Below are 16,700 nucleotides of genomic sequence, written 5' to 3'. Positions count from 1 at the left end.
CTGAAGATAGTGGAGTCTATATATAGCAAACCTACAGCCAACATCATACTCAATGGTGAAAAACTGGAAGCATTTCCCCTCAGATCAGGTACTAGACAGGGCTGCCCACTATCACCATTACTATTCAACATAGTGTTGGAAGTTCTTGCCATAGCAATCAGGCAGGAGCAAGGAATTAAAGGGATACAGATTGGAAGAGAAGAAGTCAAACTCTCCTTATTTGCAGATGTCAGGATAGTATACATGGAAAAAACTAAGGAATCCAGCAAGAAGCTTTTGGAAATCATTGGGCAATACAGTAAGGTGTCAGGCTACAAAATTAATATTCAAAAGTCAGTGGCATTCCTCTATGCAAACACTAAGTTAGAAGAAATTGAAATCCAGAAAACAATTCCTTTTACTATAGCACAAAAACAATAAAATATCTAGGAGTAAACCTAACCAAAGAAGTGAAAGACTTGTATACTGAAAATTATGAGTCACTACTCAAAGAAATTGAAAAAGACACAAAGAAGTGGAAAGATATTCCATGTTCATGGGTTGGAAGAATTAACATCATCAAAATGAATATATTACCCAGAGCCATCTACAAATTTAATGCTATCCCCATCAAGATCCCAAGCACTTTTTTAGGAGAATAGAAAAAATGCTACAAATGTTTATCTGGAACCAGAAAAGACCTAGAATTTCCAAAACAATCTTGAGAAAAAAGAACAGAACCGGAGGCATCACACTCCCAGATCTCAAACTGTATTATAGGGCCATTGTCATCAAAACTGCTTGATACTGGAACATGAATAGATACACTGACCAGTGGAATAGAATTCAGAGCCCAGAAATGAGGCCCTACACCTATGGACATCTAATCTTTGACAAAGGGGCCCAGACTATTCAATGGGGAAAGCAGAGTCTCTTCAACAAATGGTGTTGGAAACAATGGGTTGAAACATGCAGAAGAATGAAACTGAATCACTGTATTTCACCAAATACAAAAGTAAATTCCAAGTGGATCAAGGACTTGGATGTTAGACCAGAAACTATCAAATACTTAGAGGAAAATATTGACAGAACTCTTTTCCTTATAAATTTTAAAGACATTTTCAATGAAACGAATCCAATTACAAAGAAGACTAAGGCAAGTATAAACCTATGGGACTACATCAAATTAAAAAGCTTCTTCACAGCAAAAGAAACCACTACCCAAACCAAGAGACCCCTCACAGAATGGGAGAAGATCTTTACATGTCATACATCAGATAAGAGTTTAATAACCAACATATATAAAGAGCTTGCCAGACTCAACAACAAGACAACAAATAACCCCATCCAAAAATGGGGGGAGGACTTGGACAGAATATTCACCACAGAAGAGATCCAAAAGGCCGAGAAACACATGAAAAAATGCTCCAAGTCTCTGATTGTCAGAGAAATGCAAATCAAGACAACAATGAGATATCACTTCACTCCTGTGAGAATGTCATGCATCAGAAAAGGTAACAGCAGCAAATGCTGGAGAGGGTGTGGGGTCAAAGGAACCCTCCTGCACTGCTGGTGGGAATGTCAATTGGTCCAACCTCTGTGGAGAACAGTCTGGAGAACTCTCAGAAGGCTAGAAATGGACCTACCCTATGACCCTGCAATTCCTCTCCTCGGGATATATCCTAAGGAACTCAACACATCCATCCAAAAAAATCTGTGTACACATATGTTCTTGGCAACACAATTTGTAATAGCCAAAACCTGGAAGCAACCCAGGTGTCCAACAACAGATGAGTGGCTGAGCAAGTTGTGGTCTATATACACAATGGAATACTACTCAGCTGTAAAAAATGGTGACTTCACCGTTTTCAGCCGATCTTGGATGGATCTTGAAAAAATCATGTTGAGTGAAATAAGTCAGAAACAGAAGGATGAATATGGGATGATCTCACTCTCAGGCAGAAGTTGAAAAACAAGATCAGAAAAGAAAACACAAGTAGAACCTGAAATGGAATTGGCATATTGCACCCAAGTAAAAGACTCTGGGGTGGGTGGGTGGGTGGGGAGAATACAGGTCCAAGAAGGATGACAGAGAACCTAGTGGGGGTTGTATTGTTAAATGGGAAACTGGGGAATGTTATGCATGTACAAACTATTGTATTTACTGTTGAATGTAAAACATTAATTCCCCAATAAAGAAATAAATTAAAAAAAAATACTTCTAGGACAAGCACTGTGAAAGGCACAGTGGACTCAGGATCAGGTGATGGGGTCAGTTCTCCTAACTTGTTCTTTAATCCTGGACAAGTCAATGGGGTCCTCAGTTTCTCCATCTGTAACTGGGCTTGGTACAGAAATATCTGAGGTTTCCACTTGTCCTTTCAAACAGCTGAGGCTCATGGGGCTTGAGAGACCTGGTAGGTACCTGAATCCCATCCTTTCCAGGAGCCCATGCTGAGGAAGGCTGCCCACAGATGGGTGAGAAACCTCCTCCAGAATCATGGGTTCCAACCCAGCTCTGTCCATGAAAGGCCTAGAAGCCTGGGTTGAGTCCTTCTTCACGTTCCTGAGCTATAACCTCTCATTCTGGAATGACTAACTTCCTGCTTTGAGGATAATTCTGGAGTCAATGCAATGGGCACAATTCCTCTGGTGGTCAGAAACTGACTCTGTGATGAAGCTGGACCAGTAGGGCATACACAGGGTGCTGGGCGAGGGCCCCAGGGCAGTCCTTGCCCATAAATCCTCATTTTGAGGACCAGGTGGCCAAGACCCTTCTCACACAGGCCAGAGGCTGCAGGAATTACCTTCTGCTTCCACCAAGAGGAAACACTGTGAAACAGCAGCAAAAGGACCCTAGATAAGAGACAGAACTATTAATAATACCAGCAGAGGGGCTGGGTGGTGGTGCACCTGGTGCACATATTACATTGTACAAGGACCTGGATTCAAGCTTCCCATCGCCACCTGAAGAAGAAGCTTCCCAACTGGTGAAGCAGTGCTGCAGGTGTCTTTCTGTCTCTCTCCCTCTCTATCTTCCCCTTCTCATTCAATTCCTTTGTCTCTGTCGAATAAATAGATAAATATAATAATAATACCAACAGGTAGTTGTGCTAATAAGCAGTTTACAGGCACCATCTCATATACGCCCCCCCAACCCTCTACCTTTTGAAGACTTAAGAAGCACCTTCTCCAGCTGGAGACTGTCATTACTAGTGTTTTACAGATGAGGATGCTGAGGTGGTATTACCCTGCCCAAGGTGACAAAGCCTATAAAAGGCAGCCTGACTTTCGGGGTGTGCTTTCTATTTGGATGCTACACACCATCCAGGTGGCCAGTCGTTCTTGTAGTAGAACTGGAATAAACTGGGTCCTCTCACAAGACTGCAGTGAAAGGGGTGGCTTTGTGTGGCCTCTTCTAGTCTCTGAGCAATATGCTCTCACCTCACTGGAGGCAAGGTGCCCAGTGTCCCTGCTCTGGACAAGGCCCTTGGACCAGTGACCAAAGATGGGAGAGAAATCTGTCACCTGGCAGAGGGCTCAATCATGTGTTTTTTTCCCCTTTTTTTTTGTTTTGTTTTTTTCCCCTTTGAATAGTTTAAGGGCTGAAAAGGGAGGAGCCTGGGGAGACAGCATAATGGTTATGCAAAAGACATTCATGCCTAAGCCTTTGAGGTCCCAGGTTCAATCCCCAGCACTACCACCATAAACCAGAGCTGAATAGTGCTCTGGTCTCTTTCTCTGTATCTCTTTCTCAGAAAGAAAGACATCTGTGTCACAGGATGTGTGTGTGTGTGAATCAGTGCCAGTATATGTAAAGCACTTGAAACTGCTGGCCCACAGCAGATGCTCGGTTAATGGCAGTCACAACTATTGTTCTTCCAATTGGCTGACAAATGAATACAGGTGGCATTCGTGTTTTCAAACAGAGAAACCACAGCTCAGGGATGTCAAGTGATATGCTCAAGGTCACACAGTTAGAAGGTAAACAGCCATGGTCGCCCTCCCAGAAGACACAGACTGGAGAAGAACGGAGCTATGAGCGTTGTTTTGTCTTCAATGGAGAACCACAGGCCTGAAGAGACTGTGCCTTTCTGCAGGCTCACAGCAAGGCCATGGGTAAAATGTGGCTGGAACCTGAGGCCACTCAAGGCCCCATCTTGTGCCTCTTCCACTGCTCTTTCCTTGTATCTCAAAGGAGGGAGCAGCTTCCCTCTGATCCCTGATGGTGACTCACTCCACTAATTACTGAGCACTTGGTGGACACTTACTGGAGGGCAAGGGAGTAAAGAGCCTGGAACTTGAGGACCAACCAGGTGGTGGCATAACTGGTTGAATGCACATGTTACCATGTACAAGAACCTGGTTCAAGCCTCCACTTCCCCACCTGCAGGGTTTCAGGAGTGGTGAAGCAGAGCTGCAGATGTTTCTCTTTTCTCTCACTCTCTATCCCCCTCTCAATTTCTCTCTGCCAAATAAAATTTAAAAAAATAAATAAATAAAATGAGCCTGGAACTTACTGGGAAAATCTTCCTGTGGGATCTTCCGATACTTTGGAGGGCGTCCAATTCTGGAGAGAAAGGGAAGAACAGGTCCATGCAGGGAATCATTGCCTGGCCTAGCCCAGGAGGTCTCGAGGCCCTGCTCCCTCACCCTCCGCACCGGCCATGATGGCGAGGCTTCTTCCTCAGGGAGAAGCCTGAGAGGTTCCTCTTACGGGCTGAGGCCTCTGAGTCTGACAGCTCCGCCTTTAGCCGGCTCTGGTTCCTCTCTGCCAGTGGGCAGCCCGAGAGGCAGTGGTGGGCTGTGAACTTGCCTGTGACATGGCCAGAGCCATCACAGCCAGGAGTGGGGCACTTCCTGGGGAAGACAAGGGTTTAATTTACTTCCTTCTTCCATGCAAGGACACTGGTGCACACAGCAGCTGGGAAACAGATTCCTTAGACATTGTCATGGTATTCTGGGCAGAAGCCCTCCCTCACTCACCGGTGGTGAAAGCTGTACTTGGAGGTCCTCGAGTGGGGCAGGGTCCGGTAGCTGAGAGGGGGGCAGTCCCCCAGGGAGGCAGAGCTGGGCTCCTGAGGTCCTACAGGAGTAGGAAGAAGAGAGTCAGCATAGGTTTTGGAGGTGGTGATGGATAGCAGGGGAGGAACAGAGTCCATAGGAAAGGTCAGCATGAGGAACTAGGTCCCCAGGCACAGGGGCCCTGAACTAAATGGGGACATTAGCTCCTGCTGCTGGGTATCTGTCCCTCTGGGGGCTGAGGGTATGACTCCCATATATTCAGCTGAAACCAGCAGGCCACATCTTCTGTCTCAGAGAAGACTCCTAGGGAGAATGGACTCAGAGCTAGCAGACCTCAGAAGCCACACCAGTTAGTTCACATGACTCTCTTTTCCTGTGTGTGTACATGTACGTGTGTGTGCGTGTGTGTGTACACTTAGCATCATAGCCTTGGACATGTGTGATTCCACTGCTCTCAAGTTGGCCCCCTCCCTCCCTCCCTCCCTCCCTCTTCCCTTCTCTTTCTTCCATTCCTCCCTCCCTCTCTTCTTTCATTTTTAATTTCAGAGACAGACAGAGTAGGAGAGACACCACAGCTCTGTTCCACCATCCAGAGAGCTTTTCCAGGAAGCCATGTGGTGCCAGAGCTCAAATGTGGAGCTTCATATATGCACCCTAACAAAAATGAGCTATCTCCTGGTCTGTTTCCCTGTTTTCATCCTCAAGACTTTGATACCTTTTTAAAGGTTCTGTCTGTGCTTGGAAAGCAATTAAGCCCCCGTATAAAACAAGGGAGTGGAGTCCTGAGAATGAGGACTGGGACTGAGCCGGCCTCTAGCTCCCTCACGCGAGGGGGAGCAGGACATTTCCTTAAGGGAGCCAGCAGTTCCCTTAGCAATCACAGTGCAGCCTCTGTGTGGCTCTTTAGATGCTGAGAGGAAGCCGCCCGCCCTATGTAAAACTAACTACCTTTTTAAATTAAATTAAATTTAATTTTTGGCCTCCAGGGTTATCGCTGGTACTCCATGCCTACACTACAAACCCAGTGCTCTTGGAGGCCTTTTTTTCCCCTTTTGTTGCCCTTTTATTTATTTATTTTTTGTTTGTTTGTTTTGCCTCCAGAGTTATTGCTGGGGCTCGGTGCCTGCATCATGAATCTACTGCTCCTGGAGACTAATTTTTTCCCTTTTTGTTGCCCTTGTTATTTTATTGTTGTTGTAGTTGTTGTTATTATTATTTTGTCATTGATGTCATTGTTGTTGGATAGGACAGAGAGAAATGGAGAGAGGAGGAGAAGACAGAGAGGGGGAGAGAAAGACACCTGCAGACTTGCTTCACTGCCTGTGAAGTGACCTTCCTGCAGGTGGGGAGCTGGGGGCTTGAACCAAGATCCTTATGCTGGTCCTTGCACTTCATGCCATGTGTGCTTAACCCACTGCGCCACCACCCAGCCCCCAACTAACTACCTTTTAACCAAGCTAACTTGCCTTTTGACAGCTCAGTACCCCAAACCCTATATGGGGAGAGGGGTGGGCAGAAGGTCTACCTAATGTGTAATAGAGACCCAGAGCTCACTATGGGCACCAGGCAGAGCCCTCAGCATTAGGCCTGGGCACAGTGTTAGAAAGCTCTAAGAAGGGAATTGGGCAGTAGTGCAGCGGGTTAAGCGCATGTGGCACAAAGCACAAGGACCAGTATAAGGATCCCAGTTCGAGCCCCCAGCTCCCCACCTGCAGGGGAGTCGTTTCACAAGCGGTGAAGGAGGTCTGCAAGTGTCTGTCTTTCTCTCCCCCTCTCTGTTTTCCCCTCCTCTCTCCATTTCTCTCTGTTCTATCCAACGACAACAACAACAATAAAAACAACAAGGGCAACAAAAGGGAAAATAAATAAATAGTAAAAAAAAAAAAAGAAAGCTCTAGGAGAAGGGGTGGTCAGAGCTGGGGGATAGGACTGGACATCACACAGGAAGGAGGGGAAAGCCCCCTGGGTACACACGTAGAGGAGGCTGCAGAGGATGGCCAGTCTTGGAGCACCAGCCTGCGGGGTGGATGTCTGGGTGGTCAGCGTCGATCCAGAAATCATAGGCATGACTCCACCCATCAAAGTGGAGCTGGTGGGGAGGAGGGGGAGGAAAAGCCCTTTAAGGTCAGATGTTCCATAGGGAGGTCCGCCAGGCTCCAGGAGCAAGAGTCTGGATTGGAGGAACCCAAGGGCTGACCCCACAATAACCCATTTCAGCCGCCATATTCCCCAAGGGCATTGCTCACTGAATCATTTGTGTTCCTCATCAGTCCCTGGGTTCGCAGGGCAAGGTTATGATGCCTGCTTTTACAGGCAGGTTATGGATGTTTTGTTACATGGGTGAGAAGGTGAAGGTTCATAGAAGGGGAATGACTTGCTTGCAGCCCACAAAGGTGAAGTCACATTTGATCCATGATATCTGGCCTCAAGTTTAGAGATCTCTTTCTCACAGTATAAGCCTACCTAATGTCTCCTTAAAGCCATGCCCTTGACCTCTAACCGATATACAGAATACCTGCCCAAGGGGGCCAGGCGATCTCACACTTGGTTAAGTGCACACATTACAGTGCATAAGGAAGTCCCTGCTCCCTACCTGCAGGAGGAAAGCTTTGCAAGTGGTGAAGCAGGGATGCAGGTATCTCTTTCCCTCTCTATCTATCTCTCCTCTCTTGATTTCTCTCTATCTATATCCAATAATAAGTAAGTAAGTAAATAAATAAATATTTAATATAAAAGTTAGAGAATGCCTGCCCAGGACAGGGGTGGTAGCATAGCGACTATGGAAAAAGTCTTTCATGCCTGAGGCTCCAAAGTAACCAAGTTCAGTCCCCCACACCACCATAAGCCTGAGTTGAACAGCTGTCTAGTAAAATTAATTGACTGATTTAAGGGACCAGGTGGTGGTGCACCTGGTGGAGCATACACATTAGAACCCAAGCAAGCACACCACCATGACAAGGATCCCTATCTTGCAAGGCAGTGAAGCAGTGCTGTAGCCACCTCTTTCTCTCTCTCCCTCTCTCTCTTCCCCCTTCTCTCTCAATTTCTGTCGCTATCTGAAAGAAATAAAGAAAGAAAAGAAGAATTAAATAAAGAGTAAATGAATAAATTTCTGTCTAGGTCTCTAGTCTGAGGGTCCCAGAACCACCTTTATCCGATGGTCCTCCACATCCTCCACGCTGGCCACACGGATCAGAGCTGGGTTCCTGCAGTCCACGGCCTCCAATTTCATGTTGACCAGGAAGCTGTGTGGGGGTCGCTGCCGAAGGACAGGGCCTTCAGGTCAAGGCCCAGCAGAGCAGAGCAGAGCTGAACCCCCAGTACTCTGTATGGAAAACTGTGGGCTCCTAAAGAGGGAATCTGGAGTCCCACCTGGCTGACCAACTGCTCCCCACCTTCCTGACATTTCTAGGACAGGGAGAGCAGACTCACCACCTTGAAGGCCCAAGTAGGTACAGCAGAGGCCCCAGTTTCTTCCAGATATTTTTCCCAGCAGAAGCTATCAGGGTCTGGGTAGTCTGGAGGAAAGATGAGAGGGGTGACCAGGTGCCCAGGTATACTTGGGGACACTCTGTCCTCAAGCAGGACCAGGCACGTGGAAGGGACAGAGGCCCTTTGAAGAGTCTTCCCTCTGCATCACCAAGACCAGCTTCTTGCAGAGAGGTCCTGGGGCAGAGGGGTGTCAGTCAGAAGCAAGCATACCACCAAGGCAAGGACCCCAGGAACTATCTGGGAGGCCAGGCTCCCTGCTGATCCCTCTCTAGCCCAGGCCCATCTAATCCTCTATCTAGGTGAACCAGTGTAATCCTCCAAAGGGAAGGAAACACTTCCTTCACCCTCAGCTCCTCCCTGGCTGAGGTTGGGGGGAAAAGGGGAGTGAGGATCATCTAACGCTCTGCCCTTAAACCTCAGCGGAGTCACAATTTGACAGGACTCTCCTGAAAATCAAAGGATCCTTAACTCCCAGGCAAAGGAGCTGAGGCTCCAGGACACATCTGCCTTCTCTCCCTGACCTTAAAGATCCACTTAATAGGGCACTAGGCAGGGCTCAGGGGAGATGAGCCTAGGGCCAGGCCTAGGAAAGGGCATTTGCTTCAGCAGCAAGTTCACCTTGTGGAGGAGTGAGGGGCTTTCCTTGCTTCTGGCACCAGCCTACCGGGTGGATGTAGGGACTGCTGGGATCACACCTGAAACCCAAAAACACTTCACTGTCCCAAGTGAAACTTGGAGGCCCTGAGCCTGTCTTCTACAGCAGCCTGAAGGCTCCAGCCTTATTCTGTTTTGTTTTCTTTTTGGCAGAGAGAAATTGATAGGGAAGGAAGACAGAAAAGGAAAAAGAAAGACACCTGCTTCACTACTCGTGAAGCTTCTGCTTCACCAAACTCTGCAGGTGGGTTAGCCTGTTTCTTAATGGTGGTTCCACAGATGGCTGATGAGAAGTCAGAAAACTCCGGCATTAACTAATAACTCTCAACACCACTGTCATAGGTGTGTGGAGATAATGTACAGGGTTGGGAGGGGGACTTACTCATCTTAGCGTTGGGATTTGTAGATGAGATCCATAGTGCTGCACTGTGTGTCTAAAGACTTGGATCAAATCCACAGGATAACCAGTTACTCCCCCCACCCACCCTCTCCAGTGTCAGGACTGATCGGAGCCACATGGTCCCTGAGGTTTGGAAGTCCTACCTCTGCCCCCGCCACTCCCTCACCCCCAGGCCCAGTCTGGGCACTCCTACTACCAGTAGTCGTAAGTATCATCCCAGTTGTCGAAGTGCACCAGGAAGCGGCTGTCCACCACGTCGGTCACACTGGCCACACAGATGAGGGATGGGTTCATGCGGTCAACAGCCTCCAGCTTCATGCCCACCTGGAAGCCCAGGGGTGGGGGACTCTGGGGGCAAGAAGAAGGGCTTAGGGCCAGCGAGTGCTAGCCCTGAGCCACCCTCCTCCCTTCCTGGTCTGGAAAGAAGGAGTAGGCTCCCCAGTAGTCACACCTGGGGGTAGGTGGTAGGGGCCCAGGGGGAAATAGAGAGCAAGTCTAGGAAAGAAGGGAAACTCCAGTGGCGCAATCAGTTAGCGTACGGTACTTATACACGAAAGAAGGATCCCTCCAGGGACAAGCCCCAGCCCAAGCCACTCAGGACCTTAACCACCACAGTCACTGCAGCAGGAGGCTATGCAGTCACCCTGAGTGTGTCAGGGTGAACACAAGCCTCCCCTGTCCAGAAGTTGGGGTTCTCCAGTTCAAGCTTGGAATGGGTCAGTAGTGAGGTTGGAAGGGAGAAGGAGCTGGCAGGGGAGGTGGGAGGCTGGGGGATGGTGGGCCCTGCCATGTGCCAGGCATAAGCTTCAGAAATCTCGTCCCCTTTGATCTTTATAATATCCTATGAGATAGGCATCGCCATCTCCATTTTATAAGTAAAATAACTTGCCCACAGTGCTTGTGTCTGGCAGGAGCAGGACTTAAAAGTTTGATTTGGGGCTGAGGAAATACCAATAGCTTGCCTGGTGGAGCATCAGACTTGCAAGCCTGAGGTTCCCCGTGTGTTCCTGGCACTGCATGGACTTGAGTGGTGTACTGGACTGTTTGTGTCTGTTCTGTGCCTCTCTCTCTCTCCCTTTCTCTCTCTCTCTGTCTCTCATGTGTACCTCTGTCTTGTCTAATACTCTTTCTCTCTTACATGTAATAGATAAAGTAAATATTCTTTGTTACATACAGTTTGACTTAAACATCTGCATCTCCTGGGTGGGAATGTTAGAGCAGAGAATTTGCAAGCTTGAAGTCCCAATAATCCCTGACAAAGTGGATACCAGAGTTGAGTGGTGCTCTGGTTTCTCCCTCTCATAAAAATAAATAACTATGGGGTCTGGGAGGCAGCACACTCAGTTTAGTGGACACATTACTATGTGCAAGGATCAAGGTTCAAGTCCCCACATGGGGGACATTTCACGAGCGGTGAAGCAGGTCTGCAGGTGTCTATCTTTCTCTCTCCTTCTCTGTCTCCCCCCTTCCCCTTTCAATGTCTTTTTTTCCTGTCCAATAAAATAGAAATTTAAAAAAGGGGGGTGGGAGTGGAAATGGTGGATTCATAGTGCCAGTACCAAGCCTAAGTGATACTCCTGGTGGTAATGAAATAAATATTTTCTAAAAAGTCTGGTGGAGGATGGGGGAGATAGCAAAATGGTTATGCAAAAAACATTCGGGGCTAGGAGGTGGCACACTTAGTTGAACGTACATATATAAGGGCCCTGGTTCAATATATAAGGACCCTGGTTCAAGCCTCCTATATTCCATCCCAGCCTGCAGGGGGTTAATTTCACAAGTGGTGAAACAGTGCTGCAGGTATCTATCTATCTATCTAATCTATCTATCTATCTATCTATCTATCTATCTATCTATCTACCTATCTACCTACCTATCTATCATCTATCTATCTCCCTTTGCCTCTCTCTCTCTTTTTTCAAAGAGATTCTTATGCCTAAGACGCTAAAGTCCCAGGTTCAATCTCTCTGTTTTTTTAAAGACTTTATTTATTTATTAATGAGAAAGACAGGAGGAGAGAGAGAGAAAGAAAGAACCAGACAACACTCTTGTACATGTGCTGCCGGGCATTGAACTCAGGACCTCATGCTTGAGAGTCCAGTGCCCTATCCACTGTGCCACCTCCCAGACCACTCAGTTTCTGTCTTTATCAAAACTAAATAAATTAGATATATTTCAAACTTGATGTAACATATCCTTAGATTCAACCTGTTACATCAGTGTAAGCCAGAACTGAGTAGTGCTCTGGTATCACTCTCTCTCTCCCCTACCCCAGCTTTCTCTCTGTATCTTTCTCATTAAAATAAAACAAACAAAATATATTTTAAAAAATAAAAAATGTCTGGTGAAGTAGTGTAGCAGATAAAGTTTGAACTCTCAAAAGTGAGGTTCTTGGCTTGATCCCCAGCAACACTTTTGCTCTGGTTCCACCCTTGCTACCCCCTGACCTCCAATTAATAAAACTTTAATGATAAGAAGAAAAAAACAGCCTGCATTCCCTGTTACAATAGAGTATAGAAGGGCTAGACAGTGGCACACCTGGTTGAGTGACATGTTACAAAGGGCAAGGACCCAGGGTCAAGCTCCTGGTGCCCACCCACAGGCGGGAAGCTTCATGAGTAGTGAATCAGGGCTTCAGTTATCTCTCTGTCTCTATCTTCCTCTTCCTTCTTGATTTCTCTCTTTCTCTATCCAATAGACAATAAATAAATAAAATTAACAAACAAAGAAACATTAGAGGGTAGAATCCCATGGACTCCCCTTGGGAACCTTCAAGGATGGTGTTTGGGGTGATAGTGAGTGAGGCAAAGCTGGGTCTGCCTGGACATCATGGCTAAATCCCTGGCCCACGGGAACACTGGGCTGCCAGTGTGATCAGATTTTAACGGGAACTAAGAGAAATGTCAACTGCTGGATAAAGTTGCTACCTGCCTGAGAGAGAGAGAGAGAGAGAGAGAGGAAGGAAGGGAGACAAGGAGTTGTTGGCACTGAGTGGAAGAGTCTCAATGCCAGGCAAAAGAAAAGAAAAATCATTTCTAAGAACAGAGGGGCTCAGACTTTCTACCAAGAACTGCAGAGCAACCCACAGCTGGGAGGGAGCAGGAGCAATGAATGGCCTGTCAGTGACCAGGCTGACGTGGCAGGCTAGGGGGTGAACTACTCTGGCCCTAGGCCTGCCCCACTCTGCCCTTTTGGTATGACTAAAGCAAAGGAGCTGCTTCCTGATGAGTAGACACTGGGCCAGCTGCAGTGACCCTGTCCCAGGGAGGCGGGCCACTCTTGCTCAGGGGCACTCACGTGGCTTTGGCTCACAAACAGGTGCTTGGGGGCAGCCTGAGCTCTGGTGCTGCGCAGGTACTGGCTCCAGCTGAACTCCTCCTCCTTGTAACCTGGGCCCCTCGGGGGGATGAACAGAGCTCCGTGCAGACAGGGGCTGGGCTGAGGCGAGGGCAGCCCACACTGAACCAGCACAATCAGGCAGGACTGAGGTCCCCACAATCCCGGAGAACCTGCCCGGGGACGCCCGGTGAGGCAGGACACAGCTTAGGTGGACACTCAGTGGAGGGAAGACAGAGCGGAAGCCCTGGGGCCAAATCAAAGCAGGGGGCAGGGGAGAGAGGCTGGTTGTAAATGGAGTGGGAGGGAGGGGAGAGGGGAGCAGGAGAAAAGGGGACCCAAAGGAAGAAGGGATGGATCTGAGGGCTCGCTGCCTCAACTGATCAATCCAGCCAGGCCTTACCTTTGGGGGGCTGCAGCTTGTGCCCTGTCTTCTCAAACCAGCCAGCAGGGTGAATGTCAGGAGAGTTGGCATTGATCCAGAAGTCATGGCACTCGGAATACCCGTCAAAGTGCAGACGCAGACGGTAGCCACACACCTGTCCCCACAGGAAGAGAAAATCACAGGTACTCTGATGCTAGCAGATGCCCCACTCCTGTGCCCTCACCTATCTTGGCCTGGCAGTCTCAGAGGCTCTAATGATCATCTTTTCCTCGTTTCTCATCACTACTAGTTTACCTCCATGCTGAGCTCTGTCCTATATTCTTTCAGTCTGGGATGAGACAGTTAACATGAGTTCTGAGTTCTGGGTATATAAGACTGGTAGTTTCTTTATTTTTTTTTTTATTGTTGTAGTTATTATTGTTGTTTTTGATGTTGTCATTGTTGGATAGGACAGACAGAAATGGAGAGAGAAGGGGAAGACAGAGAGGGGGAGAGAAAGATAGACACCTGGAGACCTGCTTCACTGCTTATGAAGTGACTCCCCTGCAGGTGGGGAGCTGGGGGCTCAAACCAGGATCCTTACACTGGTCCTTGCGCTTTGCGCCACCTGCGCTTAACCCGCTGAGCTACTGCTTGACTCCCAAGATTGGTAGTTTCTATGACACCCTCCTGCCTTTCTGAACTCAGGACTGAACCCTAAAGGCACTGATCACAGCCATGGCCAACTCAGGGCACCGATGACATCCCCTTCTACCACCCTCTCTCGCCACTGGCAGACCCTGCTGTGGCCTCACCAGCTCTGAACGTGGCAGCTGGTTCTACACCCCCGGAGCCGCTGCTCACTTTGCTTCTTCTGCCTGAGGCATCTCAGAAACTGGCCTAGGACATCCTTCATTTAGGAAGGTCTCCTGTCCCCCCAGGGCATCACTGCTCCTGTCACCACTCCTACGGGTGTCACTCTATCCAGCTGGCTGATTCCTGCCTTAAGATTTCTCCTCCTCCAACTCTCCTTACACTGAAGTATACATGTGCTTAGTAATGTCACCACCCCTTAATACTTGTTCATTTTTTTAAAAAAATTAAATTTTATTTATTATTGGATAGAGACAGAAACTGAGAGATGAGGAGGGAAGAGAGGGAGAGAGACAGAGAGACACCTGCAGATCTGTATCACCACTCATGAAGCTTTCCCCCTGCAGGTGAGGAACCAGGAGTTTGAACCTGGGTCATTGTAAACAGTAATGTGTGTGCTTAACCAGGTGTGCCACTGCCTGGCCCCGTTCATTATTTATTTATTTATTTAGCCAGAGCACTGTTCAGCTCTGGCTTATAGTAGTGCACGGGATAGAACCTGAACCTGGGGCTTTGGAGCCTCAGGCATGACATCTACCCTCTGCCCTACTCTCCCCACCCCATTCTTTTTTTTTTTTGGAACCACAGCTCAGCTCTGGCTTATGAGGATGACCTCTGAGCCTCAGGCATGAGTCTATAGTGTAAAGTGAAGCGCTATCTCCTTGACTCACTTGTAATTTATTTACTTACTTACTTACTTATTAATGAGAAAGGAGGCAGAGAAAGAACCAGATATCATTCTGGTATATGTGCTACCAGGGATTGAACTCATGGACCTCATGCTTGAGAATCCAATGCTTTATCCATTGTGCCACCTTCCTGACCATGACTCACTTGTTCTTGTTCTTTTTTTTTTTTTTTTTTGCCTCCAGGGTTATTGCTGGGGTTTGGTGCTTGCACTACAAATCCACTGCTCCTGGAGGCTATTTTTTTTCCCTTTTGTTGCCCTTGTTGTTTATCATTGTTGTTATTATTGTTGTTATTGCTGTCATTGTTGGATAGGACATAGAGACATGAAGAGAGGAGGGGAAGGCAGAGAGGGGGAGAGAAAGATAGATACCTGCAGACCTGCTTCACTGTTTGTGAAGTGACCTCCCCTGAAGGTGGGGATCCGGGGGTTTGAACTGGGATTCTTATGCTGGTCCTTGTGCTTTGCGCCATGTGCACTTAACCCACTGCACTACCACCCAGCCCCCATCTTTTTCTTTTCTTAGCTTTATGTGTGCTCTACCTCAATCGCTAACTAGACTGCTTTCTGTGGGCAGGACAGGGTCTCTCTTATCTGAGTCCAGCCTCTACCCCTCCCAACCCCCCATACCCGTAATAAGCTCCATCCATCTATCCCAAGAGAGACCATCAGAATGGAGATGCAGGCCTCAGCTCACCTCGGCCACAGTGAGGATGAAGTACATGGACGGGTGCTGAGGGTCGATGCCTTCCAACTTCATGCCTAGTCTGAAGCCATTCTTGTGATGAGTAGCCGCCTGGTACTGTCAGGATTGGAGAGGACCAAGCTTCCATCCAGCCTTATCCTTGCCTAGTGGGCTTGGGGTGAAGGAGCTGTCTTTAGACCCCTCCTGTCTGATACTACCAAGAGGTAACTTATTTGGGAATTTTTTTTTTTTTGGTCACCAGAGTTATCACTGGGGCTCATTGGTGGCACTACAAATCCACCACTCCCAGCAGTCATTTCTTTCCATTTTTTTCCCTTCTTCTTCTTCTTCTTCTTCTTCCCTGTTTTATTTGATAGGACAGAGAGAAACTGAGAGGGGAAGGGGAGATTGAAAAGGAGACACCTGCAATTTGCTTCACCGCTTCTGAAGTATCCCCCTACAGGAGGGGGATGGGGGCTTGAACTCCAGTCCTTGGGCAGGTCTTTGCACAGAGTAAGGATTATGTGCACTTAACCAGGTGTGCCACCACCTGGCCCCCTCTATTTTGGAGTCTTTTTTTTCATTATATTACTTTTTATTATTTTTTAAAATATTTATTTATGCTCTTTTGTTATTTGTCCTTGTTGTTTTACTGTTGTAGTTATTATTGTTATTACTGATGTCATTGTTGTTGGATAGGACAGAGAGAAATAGAGAGAGGAGGGGAAGACAGAGAGAGGAAGAGAAAGACAGACACCTGCAGACCTGCTTCACTACCTGTGAAGTGACTCCCCTCAGGTGGGGAGCCAGGGGCTCGAACCTGGATCCTTACGCTGGTCCTTGCGCTTTACGCCATGTGCGCTTAACCAGCTGCACTACCGCCCGACTCCCATTTGGGAATCTTCAGTGCAGAAACTCAGGGTAGAATAGCTTCCAGGTTCCCTGAAAAACATAGGCTGAGACTGGGCTAGATTTAAGGGTGACCCCTCACCCAAGTAATGGGAAGATCAGCATATGGAACTAAGAAGGCCCCAGAAGAATTAAACCAGTAGGCACAGTGATGAGTAAACTTGGCTTCCACCTTCTAATGTTTTTTTCTTTTCTTTCTGTTTTTTTCTTTTCTTCTCAATTTGCCACTAGGGCTACCACTGGGGCTCGGTGCCTGAATGATGAATCCACCACTCCTGGTAGACATTTTTTTTTT

General features: G+C 47.7%; 1 protein-coding gene across 3 annotated transcripts in view; it reads right to left on the bottom strand.

Annotated features, from left to right (window-relative positions):
- L3MBTL1 (L3MBTL histone methyl-lysine binding protein 1) overlaps positions 1-16,700 on the bottom strand; it is a 60,445-nt gene that overhangs the window by 24,412 nt on the left and 19,333 nt on the right. The window contains exons 9-19 of one of the 3 annotated variants that reach the window (XM_060190374.1): positions 15,509-15,613; positions 13,290-13,425; positions 12,848-13,059; positions 9,747-9,898; positions 9,115-9,191; positions 8,437-8,522; positions 8,153-8,263; positions 6,979-7,093; positions 4,966-5,065; positions 4,633-4,839; positions 4,500-4,549 (exon numbers count right to left, since the gene is read on the bottom strand). In XM_060190374.1, the coding sequence (XP_060046357.1) occupies positions 4,500-4,549; positions 4,633-4,839; positions 4,966-5,065; positions 6,979-7,093; positions 8,153-8,263; positions 8,437-8,522; positions 9,115-9,191; positions 9,747-9,898; positions 12,848-13,059; positions 13,290-13,425; positions 15,509-15,613 (1,351 nt within the window). The remainder of the gene's footprint in view (positions 1-4,499; positions 4,550-4,632; positions 4,840-4,965; positions 5,066-6,978; positions 7,094-8,152; positions 8,264-8,436; positions 8,523-9,114; positions 9,192-9,746; positions 9,899-12,847; positions 13,060-13,289; positions 13,426-15,508; positions 15,614-16,700) is intronic. The other 2 variants (XM_060190378.1, XM_060190385.1) reach the window with 2 other exon arrangements.

This window comes from Erinaceus europaeus, chromosome 1 (genome assembly GCF_950295315.1).
Source record: "Erinaceus europaeus chromosome 1, mEriEur2.1, whole genome shotgun sequence".
NCBI classification, from domain to species: Eukaryota; Metazoa; Chordata; class Mammalia; order Eulipotyphla; family Erinaceidae; genus Erinaceus; species Erinaceus europaeus.
The sequence above is the reverse complement of the archived record's forward strand: the minus strand, read 5'-3'. Positions and strand labels throughout refer to the sequence as shown.